Raw genomic sequence first — 12,391 nt, 5'->3', positions numbered from 1 at the left:
TAACTGAATCGAGTAATTCGCCATGGAACGCTCCATTGATTCCATTGATTCTTGTACCAAAGCGAGATGCGACTTGGAGACCTGTAATCGATTATCGGAAGCTTAACAGAGTAACGATACCTGATCGTTTCCCACTTCCAGTTCTAGATGATTTGTTGCAAAGTATTGGTCGAAATAAAGTATTCTCACCGTTAGATTTGTTGCAGGGATTCTGGCAAATCCCCCTTGATGAGGAAAGTAAACAATTGACAGCCTTTAGTACTCCCAATGGTCATTTTCATTTCAAAAGAATGCCATTTGGTTTGCGGAGTAGTCCAATAACCTTTTCACGGCTCATGACAAATCTATTTCGTAGAATGATAGGAAGTACACTTCTAGTTTACCTTGATGACCTCATAATCATGTCACAAGATGTTCAGACTCATTTCCAGAACCTTGAGAAAGTACTTGCAAAGCTCGCTGAAGCTAATTTAAAAATAAAGCTTGCAAAATGTTCATTTTTAAAGAAGATTAATTTTCTAGGTAATACAGTTACACCTTCAGGTATTACATTGAATGAATCAAAGATTATTGCTGCCCGTGATTTCCCAACACCTTGTACCGCAGAAACCGTAAGACAGTTCACAGGTCTTGTAGGATTTTATTGTTCATTTATTGCTGGATTCTCTATTATAGCCACTCCACTTTATAAGTTGCAAAGAAAAGATGAACCCTTTGTTTGAGGAGAGGCCCAGGACCAGTCATTCAAAAAACTCAAGGCAGCCTTGATTTCGTCACCTGTCCTTAGGTACCCAGATTTTTCTAAACCTTTTATGTTGGTTACAGATGCTAGTGACATAGGTTTAGGTGCTGCATTACTTCAAACAGAAGGTCACAGAGATCATGCAATAGCTTATGCTAGCTGCACATTATCTAAAGAAGAGAAAAATTATAGCGCAACAGAACGAGAAGCTTTGGCAGTTGTCTGGGCACTTAAACATTTCAAGGATACAATTTATAATTACCCAGTTCATGTTCTTACAGATCACCAACCATTAATTCCCTTGTTCAAAAATAAGAATCCAGTTGGAAAGTTTGCTAGATATTTGCTCACAATTCAAGAATTCAATCCCACATTTGGATATATTCCAGGGAAGCAAAATGTTGTAGCCGATGCGTTTTCTCGACACGTAGCTGCAATTCAGTTAAATTACCCAGCATTAGATGCTACAGTAGTAGAAACGGAACAGAGACAAGACCCCATATGGGCACTCGTCATAAAATTTTGACTAAGCAAGACACTCGCTCGATTCATAAACCGCCAGTACCATTGAAAGAATTAGTTATGTTGGACAATTTACTGTGTAGAGTAGTAAAGCTAGGGAAAGCCCCGAGGAAATGTTGTCAGTTAGTTGTTCCAGCTGTCTTGGTACCAACTGTGTTAAAAATTATCCATGATGCTCCTGCAAGTGCATACCCAGGAAAGGATCGTACACTCCAACAAGGTCGATTGAAGTATTTTTGGCCAAAAATGGCTAAGGAGATTGCTCATTATGTTGACAGATGTTTAACCTGCTTACAGCACAAGGGACATGTTTCAGGACCTAATCCAATTCAGGTGTACCCAGCAACTAAAGCTCCTTGGGAACGAATATCGATGGATTTATTGACAAATTTTGCGGAAACAGAGAAAGGGAACAAACATTTGCTTGTAATGGTCGATAATTTTTCACGGTTTTGCGAACTAGTTCCTATCCCGAACAAAACAGCAGAAACTATAGCCAGTGCATTCCATGACCAAATAATTTGTAGATATAGTATGCCTAAAGTATTCCTTTCAGATAATGGTCCAGAATTCAGTAATAGTATTTTAACTAGCTTGTGTGATTTATATAACATCAAAAAATGTAGCATCATGCCTTATCATCCAGCAAGTATTGGACTAGCCGAACGTACTAACAGGAAAGTGTTAGATGCCTTGAGAGTCACGTTGAATTTTGATAACAACAATTGGGATGATTTTATACCCTTAATTCAGTGTGCTATAAATTCTCCAATTAATATTTCTACAGGTGACACACCTCACGCTATTCTTTATGGTACAGATAAGATCCTCCATAATGAATTGATTAATGTACCTCCTACTCCCTTATATAACATAGATGATTTTGTTCAAGTGAAGCGTAGACAAATGCAACTAGTATTTAAGAAAATACGAGAACAACTGTCCAAAGCAACAGACGAGTTCACTCTAGCAAGGAATGCACGAGCTAAACCCAGTAAAATAACTATTGGATCTGTAGTAATGATACTTAACCAACACAGGTCTGGTCCTATGTATAAGTTAACTAAGAAATTTTTGGGTCCATATAAGGTAACCGAGCTTATCAAAGGTAATAAGTACAGACTAAAGAACTTAGTAACAGGAGAGTATATAAATGAACATTTAGACCACATGAAGTTAGCTAAAATGACTGTTGACGAGACTGATGAGGAAGATGACAATGAACTTGCCCAGACAGATCCTCCTATTGGGACACCACCTTCTGTGGTTGACAGACCACTTGATGTTCAGCAACGCCATACTAGCACTTATAATCTTAGATCTAGACCTCTCGTTTCAACCATGCACTCACCACATGTCCATTGGCTAGATGTTAACGAGGATATCCCTCAAGATGATAGTTTGTCACATGAAGTTTCATCTGTTCCGGACCTTCAGTCAGAGCCAGAGTTGTATAGTGCTCTGGATGAGCTAGGTGTAGATATCCGCAGAATTTATAATTGAGTGCACTCTGCAGTTATTCTGTTTGTGTGAAAAAAAAATCATTTGCAGTATTTCTACCACATGTCTTATTATTACCATTATATATAATGTATAGTTTTTCTCAACTTTATTTTGTTATAAATTAGATGCCTTTGTTAAGTCTACTACCATTTGTATTTTTACAGTACATGTCATAAGAGTTATTAATGTTCTAGCAACCACATTGTGGCCAGTGAATCCTGACTGCTATCACGCAGATGTTAGTCTTCTTGATCCAGGTCTTGTATATAGCTTGTAAATATATTGCACATTAAATATATTGTACATTTGTCTTGTAAATATATTGTACATTGAAAAAAAAAGAGAAAAAAAAAATCCACATTATCTAATCTTAAAATTCATTTGTGGTTGTTAGGTCAGAACTTTGTTCTATTAATGTAATAATTGTTTAATTTTGCATTGTTTCAAGCACATGCCATTGACACATGTTAATAATTTTGTTTAGGCAATACCTTGAGTTGTATTGTTCATATCTAATCAGTAGACATACAAATGTTCTTAATACTCTGGTTTAATCAAAGCATTGTTACCATGATTTTCACCTATTTATGATGAATTTTTTTTTGGTGCATATGCCAAGTTGTTAGTATTACGCACACCTGATCTTCTTTCAATGTTTTATTATGCAAATTTCACATGTAAGCCATTATTGAATGCCACCGAGGTCCTTTCAGTATCATTGTAACTATATAGCTAGCCAGAGCTTGTCGACAAGGGACGTCGACTTGGTAGCGTGTCCGAGCGGTGTTATACTCAAATTCTATGTCAGTTGGAACATAACCAATCACAGGCAAGTAGGCCTCTGACATCATGCCAGTAGAGGAGCATCAGCCATGCTTGGAGCTGGGCAGTTCTTTAGACAGACCCAGAGTAGGTGGACCTCGGCTGGCCAGATATATACCTTGTTGTCTCGGTCAATAAATATACAGAAGCGACTACTGTGTCTATATTCAACCCGAACAAGGCAAACGAATACATTTAACGGGATCATGAGAACCCATGCACTTGGTGCATCTGTGTAATTCTTGTAGCCGTTTAATCCTGGTATTAAAGTTAGGATAAACAGTGCATTTGTAGGTGACATGTTCTTGTTCACAGAACAGACACTTTCTCTCTCTGGCTGAATTTGTCCTTTTAGTAGACCTATCAGTTGTAAGGTCAGAGGGAGATACAGAATAAACACCTACACTATCACTCTTTTTTTCCAGTGGATGGAGTAGTCTTAGGTTTGAATTTATTGGACTTATTCAAAGTCGATTTGGTTTTGACTGAGTTGTCAATGTTAGGTGCTTTAGACTCAGGTTTAATCTTATCATGAGTCTTCAACCTGTTAACCGTTATTCTCAGCCCCTTGAATATTTGCTCGAGAGTGAGAAACTCGGTTTTATAGTGTGATATTTCGAGGCAATATTATTTAGATATTTCGAGGCAATTTCCTCTGCAAAAGTAACTTGATTGACCATTCTGACGTGGGTACATCAACTTTAGTACCTAAGGCCTTCACTAGAGACTCTACTTCTAGCCTGAAGCTTTGAAGTGAGTCTGGTCTGTTACTTGGTGCATTCAGATCCAGCAACTGGTAATAAGGGTTAGCTATACTCAACTCCTTGTTGCAATAGTTCAACTTTAGAAGTTTTATAGCTTCCTCATAATTACTCTCAGTGAGAGCTAGGTTATTTATGACCTTTTTTGCCTCCCCTTTGAGAAGACTAATCAGGTATGAGAATTTAGAAATTCTGTCAAGAGAAGATTTCTTATGTATATGAACTTCAAATGAAGTCCAAAATGTGTCCCAATTTTCCTCATCCAGCCCTGCAAATGTAGGTAAGTCTAAAGTAAGTAGATGAACCTCAGGTAATTGATTACTGGATTGAGACTTAGTATTATTTGCATTAGATTTAGATTGTGTTACTATAGTGGATAGTATGTCAAGTTTATCTTGAGTCTCATCTTCATACTGAGAAATATCTGCTATAATTTGATATATTTCCTCAGGATCAGTTTCAGTTGCATTCAGTAGGTTGAGATAAGACTGGCTTGTAGATCTAACTTGATCAAATTTTAGTTCAGCCACTCTCACTGATGTTTCTAGTCGATAGTAATCAATGGGAGTTGCTTTAGACAAGGTATCAGACTTATTAATTAGTCTGGTTAAATGACCTTTAAGGCCAATGTAGGTTCTCCTTAATTGTTCAGGAGTAGCCAATTACTAATGAAGCTTGGGTACTTGCTCATTAGTTGACAAGTAATATTTAGTATAGCCTAAATTAATCTGGCTAAATTACACTCTACCTCACTCGAGGTTAAATGTACCTACCTAACAATAAGTAGCTAAGGATTTTGAGCAGTGCTTGAATTTCACCATTAACTTTCTTCTGGCTAGCTCTTCTTTATCACCATTAGATGTAATGGTGATCATTCAGCAGCACTCAAAATGCATGCACACAAATAATGAGTACACAAATAATTAATATGGATATACTCTAATCAGAGTTACCATAAAGTTTGAATCCCACCCTTGATAGGGTCAGCACAAGAATGTATAATGTATGCACTACTAACTAGTCCAAGACTAGTTGTAAAATTTCTACCTAAGAAACTACGAATTTATTTAGTCTGCATTTGTGCCAAATTCAGCACAATTACAGCCTAAATTCCTACCTAATAAAGGTTGGCATAGATTAATTTGTGGTGCAATAATGTGAATATATAGTTGTGCTGTGTTTTTGGCTTTTTTAGATTTTATAGTTTATATAAAGGTGCACTTGCACACACAAGTGAAAATACAATTATGTACAATGAATGTATAATGGATGTACAATGGATTTTAATGAATAACCTTTTCAGTTCTCTAATATTACATTATTTTAGCTAGTTAGAAACTTAGTTATACCATTAGTCAGAATGATTACTGCACGGCAGTGCATATTAAATCAAATTTCCTCATTTGAGTTTGGGGTGATCATGATGCTCAGTGATGCGTTACTGTCTAGTAACTCAACCGTTACAAGTCACCGCGACCCTAGACAGTGTCCTCACTGAAGTGTCAGAGTCTCCTTGATCTTGAATGACCCAGTGAATAATACTTTAGTTACTGTATAATAATGTAGAATACAACTTATACAATAATGTTATAAGTTTTTGAGAACATTTTCTTAGTTTACCTACAATTTAGAAACTATGTAATGCAACCATTACATGTCACTGCGACCCTAGTTGTTGAGTCTACTGTAAACTTTAGAGAGTTCTTGATTACAGATAACTTAATCATTTAATAGTTTCAATATTAATTAATGTTCCCATAACGACTTAGTCAATCTGTAAACCAGATTTGGGACATTCGTAACTACTAACGTACTAACGTACTAACTTACTAATCCATAATATAACTTCGGAATGGGTACATCAGTATTCAGAACTGCGACCTGAGAATTCCTCCTCCGGAGTTATGTTGGAAAGTTTCCAACACTAATACATTATTCTAGTATTATAATAAATCATGATTGTATTAACCCATAGTAAGTACTAACACCAATAATATGTAGAATGAAAATGTTAGCGTTTCATAGTACGGCATAATTTAGCTAGAAAATTCCCACCCATCATGACGCCAAGTGTCGATTGCAGGCTAAAACATAGTCTCCCAAGCATGATGGAGATATATAGACTTCAGTTAATTACTTTTTCTTTCTAAAATAATTGTTCTTTATGAAAGAAATAACCATTTCCCATGCTTATGCGTACTGAGCTCAAGTATTAAACCAAATTAATTATTCCAGTAAAATATAACTGCGGTGTCAAATGAAAACACGTCAGCCCATCTCGTTAAATTTGTCCAATGTTAATTAGATCAATTGCCTTACGAGAAAAGGTATTATTCTCCAATATATTTATTGGTGATAATAGTTTAAATTGTACTCCTTCAGTTCCCCAAATAATAAATAGTAAACCGAAATGGTTTAAGGCAGGGATCACTAATGGGCGACTCTGCGCATGTGTGACCAGGCGTGGGTGCGTGAAGGAGGAGCTCTTCAAGCACAGGGCGTCGCGTGGTGCACACGTGCCTCCACAGACGGCAGCCATTTAACAAGATCATGTGGTCTACAGTGTTAAACTGTTCAATTACGCGTCTACAAAGATAGTCACGGCCCGTAATCACACATCCACAGCTGTGAACGTCAGGGACTAGCACCGGCAGGCTTTAGTATTCCAACACGCCTACGTTAGGTATACCTTTTAATCTGATGCATCACTCTAGATTGTGTATTTGTGGATAACCTGTCGTTAGGTTGTTTGAAGACCACCTATACCATGTTAGTTTCTTTCAGTTTTATTTCCTATTTCAGTGAATATTGGAATTATTTCTAGCCTAGTCATATGCTACTCAAATTTCCCTGATTACAGCGTGTAAACGATGATGAACCAAGTATTTCTTCCTTCTCCTACGACGTTCACCACTGGTGTTTCTTCCTTATGGGGACGTTGTGATCACGACTACGAGTAGCGAAACGGATTTAGTGAAGTCGTCTTATAGCTAAGACAAAATCTTGTTTTGTAGAAAATTTGACTAATGCTATTATAAATTTCTATATATAATGATCAAGAGGAATAATATAAAGCAATAATTTACTGCTCAGTACTCAATAAGTTTGCATTTATTATTTCTTAGGATTTAATAATCTTTCAAGATATTGATCATTTAATATTTCATGATCCTTTAGAATCAACATTCTAGTTAAGATTCTGTTATTTACTAATCCCATTAATGAACTGGTGACGAACCACACTGGTTCCTAGATATAGATGAACTTCAAGAAATTACCCCCCCCCCCCCCCCCAAATGTTGATATATGAGGCTTTTAACTTTAATCAATTAATAATACAGTCCATTCATTCTCTTTAAGTGATTGTTAAATAATTTAACATACATAGGCACTGGTTCAATAGTGTCAGTCTAATAATCCCTTATATTTGCTTTCCCTCTTTTCTCAAAAGTGGGTGGTCCTTCCATTATATTAATTTTCTTAATTAAATAATTCCATATTTGAGTCAAAGCCCCAGATACCCAACAGTGTCCTACCTCCCTCAGTAGTGATGTGAGAGTATTCTACCCCCTCAGTAGTGATGTTGGAGAGACCTGCCTGCCTCAGTAGTGATGTGAGAATGACCTACCCGCCTCAGTAGTGATGTGAGAGTGACCTACCCGCCTCAGTAGTGATGTGAGAGTGACCTACCCGCTTCAGTAGTGATGTGAGAGTGACCTACCCGCCTCAGTAGTGATGTGAGAGTGACCTACTCGCCTCTGTAGTGATGTGAGAGTGACCTACCCGCCTCGGTAGTGATGTAAGAGTGACATACCCGCCTCAGTAGTGATGTGAGAGTGACCTACCCGCCTCAGTAGTGATGTGAGAGTGACCTTCCCTTCTCAGTAGTGATATGAGAGTGACCTACCCGCCTCAGTATTGATGTGAGAGTGACCTACCTACCTCAGTAGTGATGTGAGAATGACCTACCCTCCTCAGTAGTGATGCTGAGTGACGTACCTGCATTAGTAGTGATGTGAGGTACGTAAAAAACGTGTAGTAAAAAACTGACACCATTTAATACCTTTCAATAGCTCATAAAAATTGAGGCACAGTCGAAATCTCCTCGGTAGAAAACGGGGAAATCATCGCCATATATTGCCATTAAATTCACCACCTAATTTTGGGAATCATTCTTAATACAGCAGTCTTTGAACTGTAAACATCATAAAAACATTTCCCTTGAATCAATTTAATTATCAGTACTAATTATATTGTAAATGTAGGGCCTCTTTTCACTTCTTGATGACATCTGGACAAGAGAGCCAAGGTGTCAGTTGGAGGAGGACCAGTAGTAGTAGCCATTAAAAAACCAACAGTCTCGCTGGGGCATATCTAGCTCCAATAATTTTCCCTTGGACAATAGTGTCAGGAGAATTAAAGTGTTCCCATTGTCAACATGATCTTCATCTACAAATAAAGGAAGTATTCTATCGAAACAGATAGCAAATAAGACACTGGGATCTATTAATTGAAGTGTTAGTAACAAGACTCCTGGTGTTGTTCTTCAGCTACATCCTGCTCAGGTTACGCCCCATCTAGATTTTGAAGTTCAGTTTTAGTCGCTGTAATATAAAATGAATATAAATTCACTTGAACACATCCAGCGTAGGATGACAAAGTTAATCTCCCATCTTAGAAACATGGCATATGAAGAAAGATTAACAAAGCTTAAATTGCATTCACTGAAAAGGTGAAGAGTTAAGGGTGACATGATAGAGATTTACAATTGGATCTGTTGAAATAACAAAGGGGATATTATTAGGGTATTTAAAGTATCAACACAAGACAGAACAAGAAACGATGGGTATAAATTGGATTAATTTAGATTTAGGAAAGACCAGGATAAATACTGGTTCGCTATTAGTGTAGTTGATTTGAGAAACCAATTACCACATAACGTGGTGGAGGTGGGGGTCCGTTGACTGCCCGAAACGCTTTGCATAATAATGGCTTTAGGCATTGTATGTACTAGCTCTATCTATAAATTCATCAATATCTGTATCACCCCTTGTATGTATGTACTTTACGTAAATAAACATTTGAATTTGAATTTGAATTTGATTGTTTCATTTGTGGGTTTGACATGTATATGATTAGGATTGGGTGGTTATAAATAGGAGCTGCCTCATATGGGCCAATAGGCCCTCTGCAGTTATATTTATTCTTATGTTCTTATGTTAAACCCGTATATTATTTTTCACTCCTAGCCAGAAATGTAGGTAGCTAGGGCATGCCAGTTAGAATACGAATCGAGACACAAAAGGAGGTATTTGTTATTTAAACCTCCTCCAAACAATTATATCTATATTTTCCCTGATATAACTGTCATATATAGGTAACTCCTATATCATTGTGAGTGCCCTTGGACAGGTGTAATTGAAGGGGAAGAAATAGCATAATTAATTCAGGTAAAATATATATTACCATATAAATTAAAATAAACTAATCAAATATATATCCCACGAATAATTTTCCCCACACTGCATCAGTAGTTATTTTAAAGTGGACTACCCGCCTCAGAAATGATGTGAGAGTGAACTTCTACCCGCCTTAGTAGTGATGTAAGAGTGGTCTACCCGCCTTAGTAGTGATGTAAGAGTGGTCTACCCGCCTTAGTAGTGATGTAGGAGTGGTCTACCCGCCTTAGTAGTGATGTAAGAGTGGTCTACCCGCCTTAGTAGTGATGTAAGAGTGGTCTGCCCGCCTTAGTAGTGATGTAGGAGTGGTCTACCCGCCTTAGTAAGGATGTAAGAGTGGTCTGCCCGCCTTAGTAGTGATGTAAGAGTGGTCTACCCGCCTTAGTAGTGATGTAAGAGTGGTCTACCCGCCTTAGTAGTGATGTAAGAGTGGTCTACCCGCCTTAGTAGTGATGTAAGAGTGGACTGCCCGCCTTAGTAGTGATGTAAGAGTGGTCTACCCGCCTTAGTAGTGATGTAAGAGTGGTCTACCCGCCTTAGTAGTGATGTAAGAGTGGTCTACCCGCCTTAGTAGTGATGTAAGAGTGGTCTACCCGCCTTAGTAGTGATGTAAGAGTGCCAATGAGCGAGAGTGACCTACCCGCCTCAGTGCTGATGTGGGAGTGGCCTAACAGTTTAGCTTCACTAGTGACGTCCGGGTAACCTCTACATCTCAGTAGTGATGGAACTCTTGCCCACTTACCACTGTGGTTTGCATCTTAAGGCGACCTTCCCTCCTCTCAAGTGATGTGAATGTTAGATAACCGCCTCGTCACTAATATAAGACTGATCTATGATCCTCAGCAGTACTGCAAGAGTAACGGACCTACTCTAACAGTAATATTTAAGTGGCTTGTCCGCCACGATTAAAATTAGGTAGGGTTTCCTTGAATTATTGAATCTGTCACTTACTCTCCCAGCCTCTTCAGTCATCCAGGAGAACTGTGTCTTCGTTAAGTTAGCGCCGGGCCCAAGAAATGCCCCTTCGAACAGCGTCACTGCAACTCTTGATCGCGTAAGTGACATGAATTCCTGAAACGAGTGAAATATTTCATTCATGCGAAAATATGTACAGAAGTCGAGGATGTTATTTGAGCAAATCTTTTGCGGGAAAATGAAGACACTCTCACACACCTTGAAGACCGCAGTTGGCCAATAGCCACCGTCTGTGAAGAAGACAAGTGAGGAACGGGAGTCAGACTCGCTTGAAAGGACTGCCTGGAGAGCCCTGGCTGTTGCTGGTGGTGATGACGATGCTGTTGTTTCAGAAATATATCCATCTAACGTCAGTAAATGCCTTTGCTTGAATATTTTTATTGCATTATAACCAGGTAAACAACATTATGTTTGTTTTTGTTGGACTTTACCATAAGGTAGATGAAGCTGCCTGTCAACCAGCAAGGCAGTAACAGAGAGGAAGAGCAGGGCATTCTTCAACGCTGTCGCCATGTTGACCCGTCTAGGAGAGGCTGTGAATGCATCGACTAATATCATTAGTAGTTCCAATCCTTCATATAAAAATTTCAAAGTACTAGAGTTAAAAGGAAGTAAAAAACAAATTTATTGGATTGTACCATAAGCACAATCAACGAACACAATGCAATCGTTAGAGGTCTGTTATTCTTTTGTCTCCATTCTTGGGGCGCCTGACAGCTGGGAAGACATCTCTTCGGATTCGTAGTCCGGCGGTTCCGGGTTCGATCCCCGGTGGAGGCGGAAACAAGTGGGCAAAATGTTTCCCTCACCCTGATGTCCCTGTTATCTAGTAGTAAATAGGTACCTGGGAGTTAGACAGCTGTTTCGGGCGCTTCCTGGGGGTGTGTAACAAAAAGGAGGCCTGGTCGGGGACCGGGCCGTGGGGACGCTAATCCCCGAAATCACCTCAAGATAGATCCAGCAAATGAAGAAAATGAACTCTGATGCTCAAACAATACACGAAAGTACATTACTCAGGACAAAACATACGGCATCACATCGTAATTGCATTTTGGTAGGAGCAGTTTTTCACAACATCCGCAATGTTTTTCTCAAACAAAAATACATTGGGGGATGCAGAAAATCATAATCACAGTTTAGAAAAATATTACGAAGCCCCAACACTTCTCTAATGAGAAGCACAAATAACGATTGTGCTTGCATCGCGTGACATGAATTTCTGAAATAGATGAAACCTTTATTTCACAAGAAAACATGTACAGAAGTCGAGAATATTATTTAAAGTATGATCCAGCTATACATTAAGATGGGTCAACTTCTCCAGCAATTTAATATTTTCATCATGCTTGCCAGCAGGTGAAATCTAATATAGACTGATTTCTTCACCTTTCTCACAGAGCCCCTTAACAATAACCAGGTGAAAATATATTAGCCATCCAATTGAATCGACTTATGATTCGGCTGATGATTGGACGAAGTGGATTTTCACTTCGGGGAAAGTGGGTTTATCAGGGAATACAAACCTGGTTACGCATTTGGGAATGTCAAGACCTACAAGCCTGGAAACCCACTTCGACCAATCATCAGCCAGATACCCACACCCACAT

General features: G+C 38.5%; 1 protein-coding gene across 1 annotated transcript in view; it reads right to left on the bottom strand.

Moving 5' to 3' along the window:
* LOC123749429 (probable glutamate receptor) overlaps window positions 1-11,297 on the bottom strand; it is a 139,097-nt gene extending 127,800 nt beyond the window's left edge. The window contains exons 1-3 of the mRNA XM_045731522.1: window positions 11,216-11,297; window positions 10,983-11,104; window positions 10,761-10,880 (exon numbers count right to left, since the gene is read on the bottom strand). Of these exons, the coding sequence (XP_045587478.1) occupies window positions 10,761-10,880; window positions 10,983-11,104; window positions 11,216-11,297 (324 nt within the window). The remainder of the gene's footprint in view (window positions 1-10,760; window positions 10,881-10,982; window positions 11,105-11,215) is intronic.
* Between the last annotated feature and the right edge of the window lie 1,094 nt (window positions 11,298-12,391).

Source organism: Procambarus clarkii, chromosome 4, assembly GCF_040958095.1.
Source record: "Procambarus clarkii isolate CNS0578487 chromosome 4, FALCON_Pclarkii_2.0, whole genome shotgun sequence".
NCBI classification, from domain to species: domain Eukaryota; kingdom Metazoa; phylum Arthropoda; class Malacostraca; order Decapoda; family Cambaridae; genus Procambarus; species Procambarus clarkii.
The sequence above is the reverse complement of the archived record's forward strand: the minus strand, read 5'-3'. Positions and strand labels throughout refer to the sequence as shown.